The following is a 22,784-nucleotide window of genomic DNA, read 5'->3' as shown; positions in this document are numbered from 1 at the left end:
AAAACAGTTTAGAATTAGGAAACTGCATGGTAGGAATGCATCGGTGAAAAAGAAGGTAACTATTATATCAGTCTTATTCTCCACCTTGAAAAGGAGAGTTAAACGGTATTGTTTACATAAAGATTTGATATTTAAGATTATAAAGTTAACTAAACAAACCAACCAAACAAAAAACAAAAAACCCAACTAAAAATACCAGGAGCAGCCAGGGAGTGGTGGCACACGTCTTTGTACAAGTTTGCAAAAAAAGAAAACGCTCCCTCTGATTTGAAAACAAAGTATGTATACTGGGGAAATTTTGTTGGTTCTTGGCTATGCCTGACTGGTCAGACCATTAACAATTCTGAGTAGTAATTTTTACATGATTAGGAAATGGAGCTTATAGAAAAAAGAGCAGACAGCGAAGTGTTAGGAACTCATACTACATGGAATAATTAATGGTACAGACGATAAAGAACTTAAGTACATTTACCAAAGTGATAAACTTCACAAAATTACCAACCATTCACTGGTGAAAGCCAAGAACTTAAGCTTCAGTTATCCATTCATTTTAATTACCTATTTCTCTACCATATAGGAAGGGGGAAAATATAAAACAATACCTTCATGTAGTGTTTAAAGATGTCTGCAGCTGCATGCATGTCAACAATATCATAAATGATAAGTTTGCTGAAGGCAGCAAGTAGGTTCCTTCTTTTATGTAAGGCTTCAATTTTATTAGCTTCATCTTCTTCATCACCCTCTAGCCACAGAAAATTAAGTGGTTATGAATTTAGTTTGTTTATACAGAGAATCTGTAGAATTGAAACCTAGCTGAATATTAATTCTGATTTATTTATCTATTTATTTAACATGCTGTGCTTGGGACCAAATTCTGGGTTTGCATATACTAGGTAAACGCTCTACTAATGAGCTGCAATCCTAGCCAATTCAGTTTCAAATGGGATGAAGACATTCAGCTTATTACTTCAGAATATATAGTAGGAACTAAGATCCCTATCTTCTAGAAACTAAGGTAAACTATAAAGACATTGCTTTTTTTTTTTTTTTTTTACAATTTCTGCATTTCTTATGTGGTAATATATTACCACAGAGAAGAAATTTCTGAGTTTTTTTTTTTTTTTTTTGAAATGGAAATGTATGGAATAGTCTGTTTTTGGTGCTTGTTCTACATATGATTACACAATTGGTCAGAAATTATATATACAAACACATATAATCTATCTATCTATCTTTCTTTCTTTCCCTCCCTCCCTTCCTATTTTTTTTTTTTTTTTTTTTCGAGACAGGGTTTCTCTGTGTAGCTGTAGCTGTCCTGGATTTACTTTGTAGACTAGGCTGGCCTCAAACTCACAGAGATACAGCTGCCTCTGCCTCCCCAATTGCTGGGATTACAGGTGTGCGCCACCGTGCCTTGTTAAGTTTACTTATTTATATGTATGTATTTGTGTCTATGTGAGTATATGCCATACGTGCACAGGTATAGGTATATATACCTATACCTCCTGGGTATAGGTAACTGGTAGTGAGCTGCCTGACAAGGGTGCCAGGAACTGAACGTGGGTCCTCTAGAAGAGCAGCAAGTACTCTTAAATATTGAACTCTCTTTAGCCCCAAATAAAATACATTTCCATTTTTAATTTAAAAATAATTAATTTTGCTGAGCATGGTGGTACACACCTCTAATCCCAGCACTTGGAAGGCAGAGGCAGGCAGATGTTGGAGTTTGAGGCCAGCCTGGTCTACAAAGTGAGTCCAGGATAGTAAGAAACAGAAAAACAAACAAACAAACAAACAAACAAAAACCCCAAAAACCTACCCCCTCAAACAAACAAAACCCAAAACCAAAAACAACCCCTAAGCAAAACAAAATTATTATATTTTATGTGTGTGAATATTTGCCTGCATGTATATGCGCACCATGTGCTTGACTAGTATCCAAGGAGGTCAGAAGAGGATATCGAATCCCCTGACACTAAAATTCTTGAGAGCTGTGAGTGCCATGTAGGTGCTAGGAATTAAACCCAGGTCCTCTGGGAGAGCAGCAGGTTCTCTTACCCACTGAGCTACCTCCAGTCCCCACGAAAATATATTTTCAAAAGTTTGTAGAAACATTCACAATTCACAACGAAGACTCTCTTTTCCACAATGGTCTATCTATTTGTAATCCTAGAAAAAGTTGCCCTCAAAGATCTAGAGGATAGCATCTGTGACTCTAATGACACTCTCGCATCCTGGTCCATTGTTATCTGGGATTAGTCCTTCACAGAATTTACTGTGTAGCCCAGGCAGGGCTGAATTGTCAGTTAGCAGGGATTATGCACAACTACCACACCCTATTTTTAAAAAAACAGAAAAATCTTTCAAGTTTTAGAATTGAATTTATCCCACCCTACTCTGCTTTCTTTTGAGGTTGACAAGGTGAAAAAAGCCCTAAGTACCCATGCTTTGGTTTTCCTCATCTTGATCAATGAAAACGTGATCCATCACAAAACTGAGGAGTTCAGACTGGAGTCCAGTATCTGGATTAAACACCAAAGGCTGAAGGCCCTCTCTGCCACCTGTCATTAACTGGTGGCTAAAAATCATTAAAAGATCACAGAGCAGCATGAAAGCCTGCAATGCAAAGAGAATTCATTAGCAGAATAGTACACAAATACAGGAGTATCTATTAGTATATGAAAATAGGCATATCTACAAACCAAAGTAATAGGAACATACTAAATTATAATATTTCAACACTAACACCACAATAAAAACCACAAGAATTTAAGTTCCAACTTTTCACATTTTTTCTCATTAGAAGACATTTTTTCTCATTTGACAGTGGCTACATTGAAGACATTATTTTCTAAATCTATTTTTTTTTAAGTTGAATGTATTTACTAAAGAACAGCTGACAGAAATTTTGGCTTGAATTAAAAAAAGTTCAAGCAGGCATGGTGGCACATGCCTTTAATCTCAGCACTCAGGAAGTACAGGCTGGTGGATTTCTGTGAGTTCAAGACCAGCGTGGTCTACAAAGCAAGTCCAGGACAGTCAAGGCTACATAAAAAAAACTCTGTCTCAATAAACAACAAATAAACAAATAAATAAAAAGTTTAACTCTGGTAATATAGGAGTAATTAAGAGATGACACTAGAAATCAATTATACATGACTTAAGTAGTAAACATATCCTATATGATAAATTACAATTCAACAAATTATAATGTAGTACTCAAAACTTAAGCTACTATTTAGATTAAAAAAATTAATATAAAATGTTTTAGAACTAGGATTTAAATTAGATTCAAACCAGTATATATAAGCCACTATCTGAAAGCCTCAAATACATTTCTGCAAAGACAAATATTATACAGCAAAATTTTTACGTTTTAATTGATGAGGTAAAAATGTTCCAAGAGTTTTATAATATTTGGTTTTGTGAGATTATTCTGAGTGCAGAAACCTCCAGATTTAAATCTCTAAAGCTGACTTAAAAGGAAAAATGGCAACTTCGGCATTTATTTTGAGACAGTTATATACCTGGCTTCTAATTCCAGCAAAAATAATGGCAACTCATGTGCTGACTGCACAGGGTACCCAGGAAAAGCTATTTATAAAGGTAGAAACTTTCAAGAGAATCCAGGAGAATATATATTTTTTAATCCAGGATATTTTTGGATATAAAACATACCAGAGCAGAAACATCAGATTTTGGCTTAACTGGCCATGGCTAGTTATTTTAGGCAGTAATGGTGGGTTCTGGAGAGTTAGAGAGTAAGACTTAGGAAGATTGGCTATATAACCTGGTAAGAAAAGACTTGTAGTTTATTTTAAAGGATGAATATCCTTTAATTTGACTTATTTTCTAGCCCAATACAAAAGAAAATAGGTAGTAAATGTTCATTTTTGTTTTACATAGAAGTATTCCTTAATAAGGAAGTATAATTATAAATATTTCTAGCTTTTCTAATGGAAAAACCTTAGATTTTGTAGGTCCCATTTTGACCATCTTTATGCAGTATGCCTCTGTAAAAAGGGTTCGTTGGCCAGAAGGCTCTCCTCACCTGAATACTGATACTACTACCCAAGTACACCAGTCTAGGAGTTCACTGCTCTGAAAGAGCTGATCATCTTGTCAACGCCTATAAAAGGTCTTTTTCTGCAGCTACACCATATCAAGGTGTATACCTCAGGGTGGTCAAGAGACCAGTTTCTTTGGAGGAGTGGTATGGACATACTTTAGACACACAGGCTGAAGTATTCACATGTGTATATACGAAGCTCTTTCTGGTAATAGGAGCTGAAGGTGAGAAGTTAATGCAAGTTATAGGTCAGCTCACTAGACTCTCAATATTTTAGCAAAAAATTCTTAGGAAACAGGAATTCTAAATTTGAACTTCAGTCTTAGAGATGACAAGAGTATACTTGTCAAGTGTAAGAACAGAATATATAACTTAAAATACACAGAAATTGAAACTGTAGGTTGCATATGTTATAGATAGATATATAATTCTAAAATTGAAAAATTACATCTTCTAGTGTTCACCAATACATTTGGGTTGTTAATAATAGTTAATACCAAAAAATATTAATTAAGAATTTCTTACCTGTTCCTTAACTGGAGTATTAACATTAGATAGGCACTGTTGGCAAACAGCCAAAAAAGATTTCACTGTTTTCCTCAATACCAACAAATCCTCCTATAAAGCACATTAAAATAAAAAAACCATGAATAACCACATCCCAGAAAACAGTGCAAATGGTTTATTGTAGAGGAAATCAATAAAATTAAACTTATCATTGGGCACCAATTAGTACAGTTATTTGCTAGTTATTGAACATAGTGGAAAGGGCAGAGAACCCAACGATATAAAACATTCAGCCATAGTTAATAATGAAATGAACAATGTGACTATTCAGAATGATTTTCCTTTATAAGTGTAGTTTCATCTAGCTTGATATTATAATCATTAGCTCTGTAACACATAATATAGCAGTAAGATGATGGAATGTGAGGCTGAAGAAATGGCTCAGTGGTTAAGAGCATGTACTGTTCTTTCTAAAGACCAGAGTTCAGGTCCAAGCACTCATACTGGGCAGTTCACAACTACCTGTCCCACCTGCAGGGGGTCCAATGCCTTCCCATGCACCTGTGCTTATATGCACACATCTCTACAGACATATACACAAACATGTAATTAAAATAATAAAAATAAAACTTTGAAAAAGATGATGGAGTACAGCAGCAAACTGAAAAGAAAAGAACAAGTTAGCACAAAATATGTCCCCTATCTTTACAGTGCTTTTTTTTTTTTTTTTTTTTTTTTTTTTTGCGGGGGGGCGGAAGAAGTAGGTGACTTAAATTTAAACTTGGAGATAAACATGATTTCACATTAGATACTCTGATAACATTCCACATACGGTTACATTTGAAAAGTATGAAGAGAAATTTTATTTTCTTGTTTTAAAACTATTTTTTATGTTTGTTTGTTTATTGTGTACATATGCATGTACATGCCAAGGCAGAGGATGATTTTCAGGAGTTGTTTTTCTACTTTCATCCTGTGTACTCCAAGGTTGAATTCAGGTCATCGGGCTCTGCAGCAAGTACCACTGATATGCTGAGTTTTATTACAGGCCCCTTTCCTTCCTTCTCTCGAGACAGGGTCTCATTATGTAGCCCTGGCTGTTCTGGAACTCATTACTTAGACCAGGCTGGCCTGGAACTCATAGAGATCTGGGATTAAAGACATGTTCCCAAGCTTGGCTTCTTCTTCTAAATAAATATATATCCTTCAAACATCTGTATCTATATATCCGTCTTTGATACTAGAGCCTTGAATTTTGAGCCTTGAAAAGAAATACAAATTTATCCAGTATCCAGGAGATAAACCCTGTGAATGAGGAGCCAACAGAGAAAATCTGCAAAGCTGTCTGCTAAACTGGTTCACTCCTGAGTTACTAACTGTCCAACAATAAAACCTGCTCATACTTCCCACACTAAACTGTATCCAGTTCTTTAGGTAGGAAATGGGCAATCAATCATTAACAGTACACAAAATCTGCCAAACTCCCTTCTTGTATATACTTCCAAGATCAGAAATCTAGAGAGATGTTCATGCTTTGAACACGGAGAGGAGTGACATTTCACATTACGGATGTTGTTTAATCTTTTACAAGCTGACTCTGACTTGAAGTGAAAATAGCAGAATGACTGAGAAGATCCACAGTCTTTGAAAAGGAAGCACTGCTCTTTTGAGGAAAACCATCTCAGTGATGTTGCTGGAAAGTCTGGATCTCCCAACACACTGGCAAAACCAGTTTTTTAAAATAATAATTTTTATTTTTTTATATTAATCACAGGTTATTTACTTTATATCCCAGTCGCAGCCCCATCCCTCATTCCCTCCAATCCCACCATCCCTCCCTCATTTCCTCCCTGCCTCTTTCCAAGTCCACTGATAGGGGAGGACCTCCTCCCCTTCCGTCTGACCCTAGCTTATCAGGTCTCTTCAGGACTGGCTGCAATGTGCTCTTCTGTGGCCTTAGCAAGCCTGCTCCTCCCATGGGGGGTAAAGGGGTTGTGGAAGAGCCAGCCATTGAGTTCATGTCAGAAATAGTTCCTGTTCCCCTTACTAGGGTACCCACTTGGATACTGAGCTACCATGGGCTATATCCGAGCAGGGGTCTAGGTTATTTCCATACATGGTCCTTGGTTGGAGAAACAGTCTCATAAAAGACCCCTGTGTCCTGATATATTTGGTCCTTGTGGAGCTCCTGTCCTCTACATGGTATATACTTATATAGACCTATAAGATAGGATAAAAATACTGAAATCTATACACCTAAAGAAGATAAACAAGAAAGAGGACCTGGGGTAAGATGATCAATCCTCACTTAGAAAGACAAATGGGATGGACATTGGATGTAGGAGAAAACAGGTAACAGGACAGGAGTCTACCACAGAGGGCCTCTGAAAGACTCTACCTAGCAGTATATCAAAGCAGATGCTGAGACTCATAACCAAACCTTCAACAGAGTGCAAAACCAGTTTTAGGGGTCCAAATCCCAACAGATCTTTGTTTTAGGGAATTATGCTTGTTGTAGAGGAGGAGGGGGATATGAAAATGTCGAGTTTTATGGTGTGTAAGAGGCATTTTCTACCAAGGTGGCCACGTATATCAACTTAACGAAATACTTCCTAGGAACAAAGAGGAAACAAACCAGCCTGGAAAGGTGTTTCCCTACACCAGTGTAGGTTAGGAGAGATTTTGTTAGTAATACATGCCTTCCCATTCCCTATCACCACCCATGGTGGGGACAATGAAATATTCTGTGGTAACAACAAGCACACTTCACGAGGCATCTTTAGCTTTCTGTGCCTGGTTTGTTTTGACATCTTCATTTTCTGCAGAACTGTTTCCATGCTTGCCAGCTTTTTCCTTTGAATGCCTTCTCACATGTATTTGGTAGTGGCCCTAATTTATGACTTTGTTTTGTAAGTAATAAAATATCATGCAAACACTTCCATGGTGGAATACGCTATTTGAGACAGCTGAAATCATGTTGCTTGGACATAGTCACTCATATTTGGTTTAAAAAATAAACTATCTCTTATTCCTTTTGAGTGAAAGCTGTATTTTGCATTGACACAGGCCACACATGGTAACCTATGTCTGCAATGCTATCACAAAATCCTGTCTCAAAAACAAAAACCTCCTTAGAATCTGTATGCCCATCAAAAACAAACAAAAAAGTTATTCTAGGCAGGGCAAAGAATGTTGAAAAGCATTAATATACTACTGAAAAAAGTTATTGTAGTTTGTTGGGGCACGGGCAAGCAAGAAAGCAAAAAGAAGAAAACAGGATCCATTTCCATTTAATGCAAGGAAGAGGCCATTTAAAATGCCATGATAATTATTTGGGTATTATACTAATGGCAGTAAGGAACTACTGAAAGATTTTTATTTTGTCACAGGAGCACTAAACTTTTGTGTGACACAGTAGAAGATAGTATGAAATATGATAAAATGATAGTCAATACAATCTTTTGTTGAAAGCTTACTGTGTAACACATATTATGTTGTGTTTATAAATCTCAGAACCATTGAGAGAAATAACTGTTAATAGTCCAGATTTATTTATTTGCTTTCTTCTTTTTTCTTTTTTCTCCCTTCCTTCCTCTCCTTGTTTTGAAATAGTCTTACTATTGTAACCCCTGCTGGCCTTGAACTCAAAGATACATGCCTGCCTCTGTCTCCAGAGTGCTGTGATTAAAAGTGTGTACCACATCAGGCCCCAGTAATAATATTACTGTTTTCTAGAAAGGAAAACTAATATTCTGAGTACCCATAGGATCCAGAGAGAGAGAGCAAGCTGTGTAGATGCTATTAAAGAAATATTTGATCTTTGTTTATTTCTTGGCAAACAACTCTTAAAATCTTTGTACTTTCTAAAGTGAAGTGACTTTTTCTGTGCTAATGAGTTGACTAATGGCTGATATTTAAAAAAAAATGTACATTTTTTTTTTTACTTCCTCTCCCCCAATAAAAAGTTCAAAATCAACTTTTAGGTAAAGCAGCGAGAAGGGAGACAGACAAAGGGAAGAGATAGCTAATGGTTTCCTCCAGCCCTGGGAACAGAGTGGCAAGGCAGGGCAGGTGGTCCCAATAACCTGCCCAGTGCACAGGCCCAACTATTCAGGAGCTGAAAGGGACAAAGGGTGGCAGCATGAGTGAAACCCCCATCTCTCCCAGTGGCTCCCTGAGGGGCAGGGACAGTGTTCTTTTGACCCATATTGTGGCAGACATAGAGCTAATCAGAGGTCGTCAAAGATGCTGAAGAGAGGGCCCCAAATGCTTCCTTAGAGGGAGACATTGTGTCCAGTCCCACAGAAGTCCTATGAATGGGAAGGTGGGCACAGTCCACTGGGTAAGCTAATACTCATAGCAAACATTGAGCCAAGCTGGCAAGGGGTCTGAGGAGGGAGAACAGCTCTACCATCAACAGCATGATAGGTAGAGCAGGAAGGAGGGAAGTGGGAGGGAGGGCAGGCAGGCCCATTTCTTTGGCTGGAGAGAGAGGGCATAGTCGTGTGGCTGCCCATTCCTCCCTGCTTCCCTCCTTTGGACAGTCAATGTGTGTGTAAAGAAAACGTGAAAAGGCAACAATAAATAAGTGGTGCTGTCCCTTGGGACGGCATTCCAGGGTGGTGGGTGGATCATTTACTCTTGGTGGTGTAGGTGGCATTCAAATTCACTACCAGTAGCTGGGTGAGGTTGTTGCTGCTCCTAGCTCGCTGCCCTATCACAACCATCTGGTATAACTGAACTGCTGAAATGAGCACGGTCCCAGATGGTGCAGTCAAGAACACCTGAGGGATATCACCTTGCTCCTGGACCTGGCTGTGGGACACCTGCATGGTGAATGGTGCCTAGAGAAGGCATTAATGAGCATGGTAAGGCTGCCATCAGGCTACTCATTGGAAAGACAAGGTATAACTAAGTGTTAGACCTTTAAACCCTTTTCCCTTATAGTTCTGAGCAATATTCTACTTACCTTTATACCCACAGATAAATTTAGCTGTCACCTTTTTTACGAAAGCTTTTTTTCCCAACAGATGGGAAAAAATTAAAGAAATCCAAAACAGGTCAAAATGCATAGAATAAGTGACTGTGGGGTGCCCAACCACAACTCATTTGCAATGAAACCCCTACCTCTAAGGCTCAGGGAAAATCATGGGAGAAGGGGAGGAAAGAGTATAAGAGCCAGAGACACAAGAAGTTTGCTGTTAGATAGTGTTTGTTATACAGGACAGGGAAAATGCTCCCACAAACTTTCAAAAATGTTTGCTTGAACAAAACCAGCACAATGAAACACCAGTTCACATGCTAAAGCACACAGGAGAAATTCTACATGCTCCCTAGATAGAGCTACAGTTCTTCATCTGGAGATGAATTGGAGAGAGGGAGAATTGGTTTCTTCCACTGATAAACTCTTACATAGCCAATTACTAAGTCCAATCCTGAGTCTGGGCATATGTACAGAGAAGAAAAGCTAAACAGACTCAATAAGTTATATACACATTAGCATACATACATACATACATACATACATACACATACATAACGTAACAATAATTAAGGAAGAGATCATGAATTTGAGGGAATATGGAAGGAGTTAGAGAAGGAAAGGGAAAGGAAAAGAGGGAGGGAGAAGTCGGATTGGGAGGGAACAAGGAAGGGGGACTACAGCTGGGATACAAAGAGAATAAATTTTAATAATAAAAAAATAAAAAAATGAAGCTCAGTACATATAATGAAAGTGAACAACTAAACAACAAACAACCAAACCTTTTCTTCCACTTCCATGGAATGGTAAGCTAATGGTTGAGTTGGTCACCAAGAACCAATGATAAAATGGAGCATGTTTATGTAATGAAGTTTCCATAGAAATTCAAAAGGATGGGTTTTAAGGAGCTTCTCGAATGATGAACAGAGTTCATCTTGGAGTCAGAGTTTCTGGAGGATCATGCACTTAGGAAGAACATGGAAACTCTATCCTTCTAAAGTGCCTATAGTCCTACCCAGTTTATTCGGGTGTTCATCTATATCCATATACCACCACCACCACCACCACCACCACCACCACCACCATCATCATCAAAATCAAAGGGTGCTCACTAACGCACAGATTGACCTTCAATTAGAAATCTTGTCTAAGCCTCCCAAGAATTGGGATTTTAAGTGTGTATCAGCATGCATCTTTTATAATAAAATGATAAATTGCTTAAGTTTTAGAATTACTCTAGCAGATTAATCAAACCCAAGGAGTGATTACAGAAAACCAGATGTGGTGGTTTGAATGAGACTGGTCCCATATGCTCATATTTTTGAATGTTTGGTCCCTACTTAATGGAAATGTTTTGGAAGGATTAGGAGGTGTACCCTTGTTGGAGGAAGTGTGTCACTGGGCGTAGGCTTTGAGGTTTAAAAGACTTATGTCATTTCAAGTGACTCTCACTTTCTCACTTCCTCTCCCTCATGGTTGTGTCTCAATGTCAGGGCTCAGCTACTATTCCAGCACCATGCTTATTTTTCTGTTGTCATGTTCCCTGCTGTGAGTTATGGATTCTAACCCTCTGAAACTGTAAGTGATGACTCCCTCCTCAATCTTTTTCTTTTTTAAGTTGTCTTGGTCATGGTGTCTTTTCATTGCAATAGAAAAATAACTAAGACACCAGATTTACTCATGGTATTAATGAAACTTCCTCTGTGTTACAACAGGAAGTTTTCTATAAATAACAGCTGTCAGTGGAGCTTAAAGATGGACAGACCCACCTTCCTAGGAGACAGTTCACTGGGTACACAGAGAAATGCAAAATAAAAAGCAAACTAAACATAATCACTTGGTTGTTACCTTTGCAAGCTAAACAAAAGTGAAAAGGAATGAATGTGCTTTGTATCAAGGCCCTGATGCTGGATGGACCATGCTTAGATGTCAGCATGTCTGAACTCAGGCGAATGACATCATGTCTTTTCCCTCTCTTCGCAAAGAGAAAAATTATTTCAGGACAATAGATAGTATTTCACACACACACACACACACACACACACACACACACACACACACACACAAAATGCTCAATAGTTAGCGAAAGGCATAACCAAGAAACTGAGACAGTGGTATATAGTGTGGAGGAACTACTTTAAAGCGCGGAACAATCAGCTTCCGGAGGAGCTTTTATTAAAATATTCCTTGATAATACTGATTAGGACCATGTACTCAGTATCTCTGGTTTTAAATGCTGTTTAGTGGAATGCTATGTGTGGATTAATGCAGCTTATGAAGCAGTAATTACAGATAACTGTACTCCACCTAGACAGGATATCATTCCCAAAGCAACAGCTGGCGTGGTGAAATAGATAAAAGCCACTGTTAAGTCTCTTTACTCTGAGAAGCGTATTGTTCAACTGTACCAATAAATACCAAGTGGAAAGCTCTAGATGAAAGAGTTAATATGTTTTATATGCAGACTATTGTGAGACTGGCTCTATAATGGCCATGATAGTCACTCAGCAAATATGACTGTAGTGGTTTGAATGAATGCCCCCAATAGGCTCATGTGTTTGAATGCTTGATCCCTAGTTGGTGGAACAGTTTGGAATGGATTAGGAGGTGTGGTCTCATTAGAGGTGGTGTGTCACTGGGGTAAGCCTTGAGGTTTCAAAAGCCCACACCATTTCCAGTTAGTGCTCTGCCTTGTGCTTGTAGATCAAGATGTAAATACTCAGCTACAACTTTGGTGCCATGCTCCCTGTGTGATAGTCATAGACTCTAATCTTCTGAAACGGTAAGTAAATTAATGCTTTCTTTTATAAGTTGACTTACTCATAGTGTTTTATCAGAGCAATAGAAAAATAACTTAAAACAATGAGTCTTACCCAGGTAATGATACATTCTGTGATTAAAGACTCTTATTCTACAATAAGATAACTTTTTTTTGGTATAAGTTTATTGCCTCAAAACTGACAATCAGTTTAGGAAGTCATTAGATTTTGCATCTCACTTCCTTACACAGGTCTAAATAAGCTAACAGAGAATGAACAATGTCAGTGCTTCTCAGGATGGAAAACTCATCATCTGGGACAGCTACACCACAAACAAGGTTCATGCCATCCCTCTGCGTTCCTCTTGGGTCATGACCTGTGCATATGCTCCTTCCGGGAATTACGTGGCCTGTGGTGGCCTGGATAATATCTGCTCCATTTACAATCTGAAAACTCGTGAAGGGAATGTGCGCGTGAGTTGCGAGCTGGCAGGACATACAGGTTATCTGTCCTGTTGCCGGTTCCTGGATGACAATCAGATAGTTACCAGCTCTGGAGACACCACCTGTGCTCTGTGGGACATCGAGACCGGCCAGCAGACAACCACGTTTACTGGACACACTGGAGATATCATGAGCCTGTCACTTGCTCCTGACACCAGACTGTCTCTGGTGCTTGTGACGCTTCAGCCAAGCTCTGGGATGTCCGAGAAGGGATGTGCCGGCAGACCTTTACAGGACATGAGTCTGACATCAATGCCATATGTTTTTTTCCCAATGGCAATGCCTTTGCCACTGGCTCAGACGATGCTACGTGCAGGCGTGTCTGACCTTTGTGCAGACCAGGAGCTCATGACCTACTCCCATGACAACATTATCTGTGGTATCACATCTGTTTCCTTTTCCAAGAGTGGCCGCCTCCTCCTTGCTGGGTACGACGACTCCAACTGTAATGTCTGGGATGCCCTCAAAGCTGACAGAGCAGGTGTCTTAGCTGGACAACCGAGTCAGCTGCTTGGGGGTGACTGATGATGGCATGGCTGTGGCAATGGGGTCCTGGGACAGCTTCCTCAAGATCTGGAACTAAGGCCAGTAGCAGGTGGATGGATGCCACGGTGACTGGAAGACCATTCCAACCTTGAAGCGTTACAGTGATAGCATATCCTATCCAACCATACTAACATGGACACCCACACCTCCCTTAGAACTTCAAAAGGGCAAGATCTTTTTCCTTCACTTACTGATGAAACCAAGAGCACAACTCCCATTAAGAGAAGGATTTCTGTGCTGTAAACAAAGTGTGCATTCCTTCCGGGCTGGTGTCTGTTTCGTTTCTTTTTTGTTGTTGTTGGGAGGGTTATTTTGTTTTTGTTGTTTGTTTGTTTGTTTTGGGGGGTGTTCTGTTTTGGGTGAATTTTAAAAGGAAATACTACAATAAAAATGTTAACCAGAAGGTAACCCTGAGAATGATTGTGAGACAGACACGCCTCTTTACTAGTTCATTTGGATTTTAGATCAGTGATCCTGTTCTGTGGCATTCATGAAAGACTTTGCTTCTCTGTAATTGTTTCTAAATATAAGTCATTTGTAGCAGGACTTCGGAAGCATTCAGATTTCTTTCTTAAATATATTCCTTTATGTTCAATAATTAAGGGAACCAGAGCCTATGATAGTCTCTGACTTATCAATGATGCATTTTTATCCCTGGCTTGCTTGGGTTTTTTTTTTTTTTGTTGTTGTTTTTTGTTTGGTTTGGGGGGCGGGAGGGCTTGCCTCTTTTTTTTTAAGTCTCATGTCACAGATGACTGTTTCGCACAAACACAGCATAGTGGAAGAAAAAAATAAATCAGAAGCAAAGTAGCCAAGCACATGTTACAATGGACACAAATGCTTGGTCAGAACCCTTCCCTCTTTGCTCAGCAGTGAACTTATTCCCAGCACCCTTCCCTCCTGACTTGTCCTCCTCACTGTCTAGTTTCTGCTTTTACCTTGGGTTTTCTGTGAAGTTGGAGGGAAGTTTGTAGTCATGTGACACTAGCCGTCCTACCCCTGCTGTCAAGAGATTTGTTCTCCAGAGAGGTGCCTGTCCTGTGCTTGGAGAGTCAGTTGGTTATTTGTGTATGAAACAATGTACACATAATGATCTCAGACTTTCTAAGTTAAATTTTAAACAATTTGATTGTTTGCCATATTGGGTGGGTTTACTCTTAGAATTGCATGCTGTAGAAATGCTCTAAAGTGCATATAGGACTCAGTCCTTAGATGTTCCTTTTCTTTTAAGAAATAACCTCTTCAAGTTGTAACCGTGGCGACTTTGTCCATTACTGTTGCTACTCTGCACACATATCGGAAGCAGCGAGCGCTTTACACACTTGAGTAGTGGGATAAGTCACTGTTTTCTTTACTTTAAAAAAACAGAACAAATGGTCCTGTTAGGAATGACTGCTGTTGGATTCAGGAGGGGAGGGGGAAAGCCACTCTGCTGCCTCTTTGCCACTTCCTGGAAGCCGCCTCCATGGAACAGCCTTTTGCATCCGAGGCAACCATTTTTACTCCATGCGGATCTTCGTGGTTACCATCTCAAGCCATGCTCAGCAGCAGCGTTTGGACAGCAGTGTTCTGTGGGCCCTTCCCTCTCCCTGTATCCTGCACCCCTCATAGCAGTAGTGGCTTCGCCGTTCTGTTTTCTGCAGCGTCCTGTACAAAACTGTGCTGTGCCTGTGCGGTAGGCCTGGACCTGGCAAAGAATACAGTGAAGCCCCTTCTCTTCCTACCCAACGACTCTGTAGAGCTCTCTGGACCCTGTACCCTTTTCACCTTTTATATTTAATTTTAAAGTCAGTGTACTGCAAGGAGGCTGGATGCAAGATAGATACTATATTAAACTGTACTGTTATTTAAGATGTAATAAAGCAGTTTGACATGAAGGAAAAAAAAATGGTCCAATAGGAAAATACACTCCCTTGTCATTAATTTTGTTGGACAAAATCTTGAATTCTTGTATTAGAAAACAGAGAATGTTCTGTTTTGTCTAAATATTCTTTAGTATATGTGTGCATGTATTTGTGTATGTGCATGCTTACATACATAGGCCAGAAGTCGACACTAGATGATTTTCTTAGTAATTCTCCACATTATTCTTTTGGACAGAGTCACTGAGCCTGGAGCTCACTGATCTAGCTAGGTTGTCTAGCCAGTAAGTCCAGACCTGCCTGTCTCTGCTTCTCAGCACTATGAATACAGACATGCCCTTCCGTACCCAGCCTTTTAGGTCAGTACAGGGCACAACACATTACTTTAGTGGCTAAAGTATATCCCCGGTCTCTAAATATTCTTAAAATTGTCTTTGGTCTCTGACAATCCCATTAAAAAAACAAAACAAAACAAAACCTTTTGACACTGTAATAATTATTTAGGATAGATCTTTTCAATCCTCACTTATTACTTAGTTCAGGAAATATTTCAACAAGTTTGAGTGTTAAACAGCATCCATCTGTTGACAGACTAGTGAAGCAGAGGAACTCTAAACTACCCTTCATGGGAGATTCTCTTCTAGAAAGCAAGATCCTGGAGGTCCAGGATTATTGTTGCAAACACAGTGCACACTCTTAATAAAATGACAGAATCGCTGGATGAGGTGGCACATGCCTTTAATTCTAGCACTCAGGAGGCAGAGGCAGGCGGATCTCTGTGAGTTCAAGTCCAGCCTGGCCTATAAATCAAAGTCCAGAAAAGCCAAGGCTACACAGAGAAACCCTGTCTCAAATACACAACACAAAACAAACGAACAAAACCCCCACCACTACAACAAAATCGCCAAACCACAAACTATGAGGCTTTACTTTTCTATACTGAAAACGTTTATTTAACTTCCCAGATGATTTAATTTTAGATGCTGGAGTTGTACAAAAATTCAGAATTGGTTATGAATAATTACATCCAGATTATTTTCCCCCCCCCCCCCCCCCCCCCCATTGGTTTTTGCCTTCTGTGAAAAGAGTTTCACTGCTACATAGTCTGGGTTGGCCTTGAACTTAGCCTTCTAAGGTCTAAGTGCTGAGATTAAAGGAAAGTATCAAGATGACTAGCTCAATAGATATTAAGACCTGGATCTTTTCTAGACCAATCAAACAATTACAATACAAACAGTTACAACTGGACATAGCAAGAACATAATTATTAAACTTTGGGTATCAAGGAATGACCAAACATAATCTTTAAACTAATAGAATAGATAATGAGGACAGAATTCTCAAAAAGCAAAACATGAAAGATTCTAAAAGTAAAATTAAAATTTTTACATACTAGTAAAACTTTGTAAAACTATAGTAAAACTATAGGGATAGTTATTATCTCTCCTTTTTAAAAGATTTATTTATTATTATTATTATTATACAGAATTCTGTCTGCATGCCTACACACCAGGAGATGGCACGAAATCTTATTATAGATGGTTATGAGGCTCCATGGGGTTGCTGGGAATTGAACTCAGGACCCTTGGAGGAATTGCCAGTGCTCTTAACCTCTGAGCCATCTCTCCAGTCCAGTTATTATCTCTTAATCCTTGCCCCATTCCTTTCTCCTCAAAGTAGTAACTGCACATGTAGAAGTCTTATCTGTTTTTTGTTACTGTAGGAATTCTGGGCAAGGATCAAAGCAAGCTTTTTCTTGTTCACAGCTACAACGAAGGAGTAGGGGAACAAAACAAAAGCAATAAACAAAAATCCTATTGTGTTTTAAAAAACATTTCAGTTTATTCCTAGGAATATGATTTGTGGAAAGGACTTGGCCCCCTCTAGCAGCCTTTCTCCTACTCCGCTTTTCTTTAGTCTGTTTATATAGTAAGGTGGAATATGAAGAGGAGACACTATAGTCATAAAGGGAAACAAGCAATACATTTTTGTTGGATTTGACTAAAAGGTTAGGATTAGGGCCAAAGTCCACTAAAGGCTGAATACTCCATGCAGTGTAGAAGAGAAACACGCAGGGTGAGTAGGGTAGCATACTTGTAAGAGTCTAGAAAACAGAACTTGCTGGTGTCATAGTGTACTTGTAAGGCAGAAGCAGCTAGATCTTTTTGTGTATGAGCGCAGCCTGGCATACATAGTGAGTTCTAGGCTGTCCTGGGCCACACAGTGGGAGCCCACCTCAAAGTAAACAAGAAAATTTAAAAGGCACCAAACCAAAAAAACCAAAAACAAAACAAAACACACATACACACACACACACAAAAACCCAAAACCAAAACAACAAAAACATAGAACAACACTCCGGGAAAGAAATGCTTTATCTCCAGGATGAAAAAAAGAGCTATTTAGTCCTAACTTCTATTTACCAAGCTCTTTAAATGCTTCTGTATAGGTCCAGAATGATGTTCCTGTTACAAAAAAGACAAGAGTGAAAGCTGCTTGTAAAACCCAGCACTAGGGGGCACTGGAGCAAAGAATACGCAACAACACTTGGAGCTTGTCAAAAGCTTCAATTCACAGGTTGACACCCAAGCATACCTACATTTTACAAAATGGTCTAAAACTGTTTTGATACAGTTTGTTCAAATATTTCACTGTAAAACGTTTATCATTAAGTTAAATTATAATTTGATTTAACTTCAAATATAATTATCATTCAGAATCTCCTGAATGAAAGTACTCTTGACAGGTCAGAAGAAAATTAAATTCAAGAAAAATATCTGTACAAAGAACCAAACCTGCATCATATCCCTTACGTGTACTATAATGTTGACTCAGCATGAAATATGAAACAACAAAGAACACAGAACCTGGTCTTACACAAGATTGACCACTGAGTATTAATTCCACGGGGAGGGGGAAGGGAATCAAAGCATATGTATTCAAAATATACAAGAGGTAACAAATTCTTATGTAGTTACAAAATGGACTACTATTCATTTAGTTAAGATATTCTTGGGGCGTGGGAGATGGACACTGGCTAGGGGTTAAGAGCATTTACTGCTCTTGTGGAGGACTTGGGTTTGGTTCCCAGCGCTCACATGGTGGGTCACAACCATTTATAAGTCAAGTTCCAGGGGCCTGGGGCCCCTTCACAAACACTGCACATACATACATGTAACCAAAACCTTCATACACATAAACAAAAAATTAAACCTTAAAAATACTCTTGGGAGATTACAGACTGGATGGCACTCGGTCTTCAGAAAATAAGCTGGTAAGGGCTGAATACAGCCATGAGAAAAGCAATGGGTACTTTAAACAGCTAGTAGACGAGCCACACCCAGGACAGCAGCAGCCAAAGGGACCAGGACTAGTGAAACCCCTTCTCACCTTAGCACTTAGGTATTCAGCACTGATAGCCAACTGAACAGAGGCAAAATGCCATGAAGAAAAGATTTCTGATGTCATAGAGAATTACTAGACCAAGTACAAAGGGCCAGTATGCTAAAACCTGACAACAAAACAAACAAACAAACAAACAAAAACACTGGGATACTGTGGAAAAGAAATTGTGAAACAGGTATTAATAGTGTTCAGGAAACTGAACGTTCAATGGGAACTAAAGTTACATCAGAATTTTCACAGAGATCACAGGCAAAAACTCACAGAAGGAAGGCCAGCATTTGTAATTGGGCCTAGAAGGAAACCCTACAGGTGTGACCAGATCAGAGACCCCCAACCTGGAAAACAACTGCAAGAGTAACTTGATCACCCAAATGCAAGGCAGAGAAGAGAACGGGATCACCCATGGAAGAGGACAGCCCAGCAGGAGAAAGACACTTGACGGTCCAGGCAAGAGCCAACAATCTGGCAGTTTTTATATTCCAAATCTCACCCAATTTTCTCCTCTATGTTTATCCCATCTGTATTTAATATCCAAAGTCATTTTAGCAGGCCATCTTGGTTGGTCTTTTCTTGCCCTATATTTCATTACCCCCTAAATCCTCCCTTATTGTTATTTTTTTTTCTTCCCTCCCTGTTGGCTTTCTCCTCTCCCAAAGAAACTAGTCTCATCTGGTTTACAAGAACCCTGAACCTCAGCCACTGGAAATAGGACTGTTATATAGTCTGTCAGAACATTTTATCTCTTCATCTACCTTGAGGTAAAAACTCCTTCATCCCTCTGACTTTTTTGCTCATATAGTTCCACCTCCTATTTATTGTAGCTGGTTTTTGCTACTTTGTGTGTTCTTTTCCCACCCTTTATCCCCCTTCCCCAGTTTCACCCCTAACACTAGGTAAGAGAAAACAAGGATAGAGGGGAAAGAAGAGAGAGAAGTGGGAGGAAGGGAGAGAGAGAGAACAGAGGGGAGGGGAGAGAAGGGGAGGGAAAGGAAGGAGAGGGGAGGGAAGAGGAGATCCCTGAATCTAATTCCTTTCCCTTTGTTTCTTTGGCCACAGCTACTGACAACCTGTAACCAATATCCCAAAGTGACCCATCCTGCCTCTAGGGGCCATCACATAAAATTTACCCTTTGAAAAGTTCCTAGAATTCTAAATATCACACAGTTGCAGAAATTATCTGAAGCTGGCAAAACCATATTTCTGCTAGAGCATGAGGCAAATCATAGCCAGTTGCTGCAGCCAGTCTGAAAAAGCTCCACATCCCTACATTTGGGACTAAAATGAAATCACATTCTAATAATATTTCTGTGTTTTTAAAAGAAACCAAAATTCCAGAATTCTTAAAAATGTCATTAAAATTTACATTCTTTCTCTGCTTTTTATCACTCCACTACTAACCATTAATCATAGTGTTTACTGTTCTTATTCTTTCCCACTTATACCTACAATAATTAATACACCACTACATACAGTGCTATCAATATCCCATTATAACTGAAGTGATTAACATGTAAAGGGTAACTGTTGGACTTATTACTCTATTTCCAAAGTGAGCCTACACCCGGATAGTGATTGTTGTTGCAGAAAATGGCTGGGAACACAGTCTGATGCCCTGAACATTAATCTTTCAGAGAAAAAGAATAGCTCAACCTTACTAAAACCTAGTGCCAATCCAAACATATGACATAAACAGAAAAACTTGCAACATTTGGTTCCAAGGTATTGGTGCTATCTGTGGAGGATTAGTTTGATGTGGCAGTGCTGAAAGAAGCAGGTCTCAGGGACTGGCCTTTGGGAGGAAAAAGCCTTGCTTACTTCCAGTTCATTCTCTCTGCTTTGTGCTTATGGTTCAAAAAGTGAGCTCTCCACCAGCTTTCCTGCTGTCATGCCTGCAGTTTCATGGCTGTTCCTGCCAGTATTGACTCTAGCCCTCTGAATTCACAAGCCAAAATCAACATTTTCTTCTCATCAACATTTTCTGCTGGTCATGGTGTTTTATCACAGCATCAGTAACTAATACAGTAACCAATAGAATGGGAGGAAATTTCTATTACCTATACTTCAGAGGATTCCTATCCAGAAAATACAAAGTACTCAAAATATAAACACCAAGAAAACAGTACAATCAAAAACTGGGTTGTGGAATGGAACAGAGACTATTCAAAAGAGGAAATACAAATTGGTAATGAAGATTTTTTTTAAACAAGTGTTCAACATCTTTAGCCATTATAGAAATGCAAAATAAAACTACTTTGAGGTTCCATCTCATACCAGTCAGAATGGGCAATAAGAAAACAAATGACACAAATGTAGGAAAGGATGTGGGAAAAGAGGAACTCATATTCACAACTGGTTGGTGGGAGTGTAAATTACTGCAGCCAGTGTAAATCAGCGCGGAGGTTTCTTAAAAAGCTAAAAATAGAACTATATCATATGACCCAGCTATACCACTCTTGGACTCTATTTCCTACCTCACAGACACTTGAACATCAATGCTCATTGCTCTATTCACCATATCTAGGAAACGGAATGAGTTAAGAGGTCTTAACTTTTATATTACTGATATAAAAATGTGATATATATACACAATGGATTTTATTTAGCTATAAAGAAAAAAAAAAGGAAAGTGTAAGAATGGTAGGAAAATGGAACTAGAAAATGTTAATACTGAGTAAAATAACTCAGGCCCCCAAGAAAAAACACTGCATACTCTCTCTCATATTGGATCCTAGCTTTGAAATCTTAGAATTTTATGTTTAACTTGAAGTGGTAGTAGAGGCCAGGGAGCTAAAGGGTGCCATGGTTCTAGAGGGAGGGTGGTGGTGGGAGAAGGCTTTAGAGGAGGTAGGACAGTAGAACACATGCAACATAATGTGGAGTACTGGGGATAAAATGGTTTTAGTAGAGGAGGGAGAGATAAATGGGTTGGGACAGTGCTAACTCAAACACAGTATGTATAAAAAAAGCCATATAGAAACTTACTATTTTTCAAACTAACTAAAAAGTAAAATCTAAAAGGAGTAAATAATACTTCCAAAAGACATAAAGTCCAGTGCCAGCTGTAAGATACTGCCTTATGTGAGGAGGTCTCTAAAACAATACAGCCCACTGTCACTAATCTTAGCTGCCACCAGCACTATATGAGAAGACCATGTTACTGCAGACACAATGCACTGTGGTTACAGGACATACAGAAATCAAGGTGGAACTAAGCTAGAAGCTTCTTTTCTGCTTGGCTAGCTTTCACAGTGCCAGAAGATGCTTTCATAGGCTGCTGAGGCAGAAAGGTCATCAAATGGTCTTACCTTGCTGTGAACTCTGAAAACTATTATACCAGCCTACTAAGTGATGTGATCATTGGTGCAACAGTGGCATAACTGCTATGGGAAAACCCAAATAGTTTCTGGTCGGATTTGAGGATCACTCTACAGGAAGAATTCATACCTAGTATTGAAAACTGGCCAAAACCTCATTGTTAGGGAGATTGTGGGACCCAGGGGAAACCTTCTACTCTTATTTTGACAAATGAGCATGGAGTGAAGCTGTCATTTAAATATTTACATGTATTTTTCACAGATTAGTGCTTCTCTCAGTCAGAGAAGCTTCTCTTTGCAGTGGGAGAGAGCGGATGCACAGATCGTTAACTGGTCAAAGTGCTGAGATCAACTGTAGGGTGCTAGCCCTAAATGGCATGATTATATTATCCCTCCAGGCCCAGGGTGTATCTTGGAAGAACGGTTAGAAAGAGTGTATGAGCCAGAGGATAGGAAAAAGTATCGTGACATACTGTAGTACAGACATGATGAATGTTACACTCATGACTCACATCATCAATGAGAACCTACACAAGACGAGGCCCACAAATATTCTATTATGGGTAAAGGAGGGGGAGAGGCTCATAAGGTCCCACCCCCAAGTAGCTATGGCCAACTAATGGTTGCTGGGGTGAGGAAAATCATATTCTTTGGTGTTCTAGCCATTTATAACCTACAGTTGCTCAAGTAAATAAGTAAATGTTTCTACCTACACACATGCAGAAAACTCTAAATGCAATGAGCTATGAAAAGAAAGACCAGCAGCAGCAGCAGCAGCAGCAGCAGCAGCAGCAGCAGCAGCAGCAGCAGCAGCAGCAGCAGCAGCAGCAGCAGCAGC

General features: G+C 39.3%; 1 protein-coding gene and 1 pseudogene across 2 annotated transcripts in view; one reads left to right on the top strand and one right to left on the bottom strand.

Moving 5' to 3' along the window:
* The window catches only part of Stag1 (STAG1 cohesin complex component), a 288,255-nt gene that overhangs the window by 16,641 nt on the left and 248,830 nt on the right, over positions 1 to 22,784 (bottom strand). For both annotated transcript variants that reach the window (XM_055629669.1, XM_055629670.1), the window contains exons 23-25: positions 4,595 to 4,687; positions 2,442 to 2,616; positions 603 to 742 (exon numbers count right to left, since the gene is read on the bottom strand). In XM_055629669.1, the coding sequence (XP_055485644.1) occupies positions 603 to 742; positions 2,442 to 2,616; positions 4,595 to 4,687 (408 nt within the window). The remainder of the gene's footprint in view (positions 1 to 602; positions 743 to 2,441; positions 2,617 to 4,594; positions 4,688 to 22,784) is intronic.
* LOC129693070 (guanine nucleotide-binding protein G(I)/G(S)/G(T) subunit beta-1-like) lies at positions 12,603 to 13,590 on the top strand (annotated as a pseudogene).

Source organism: Psammomys obesus, unplaced genomic scaffold, assembly GCF_907164565.1.
Source record: "Psammomys obesus unplaced genomic scaffold, mPsaObe1.curated_primary_1811, whole genome shotgun sequence".
In the NCBI taxonomy this organism is placed as follows: domain Eukaryota; kingdom Metazoa; phylum Chordata; class Mammalia; order Rodentia; family Muridae; genus Psammomys; species Psammomys obesus.
This window is presented reverse-complemented; position numbering and strand designations above follow the sequence as displayed.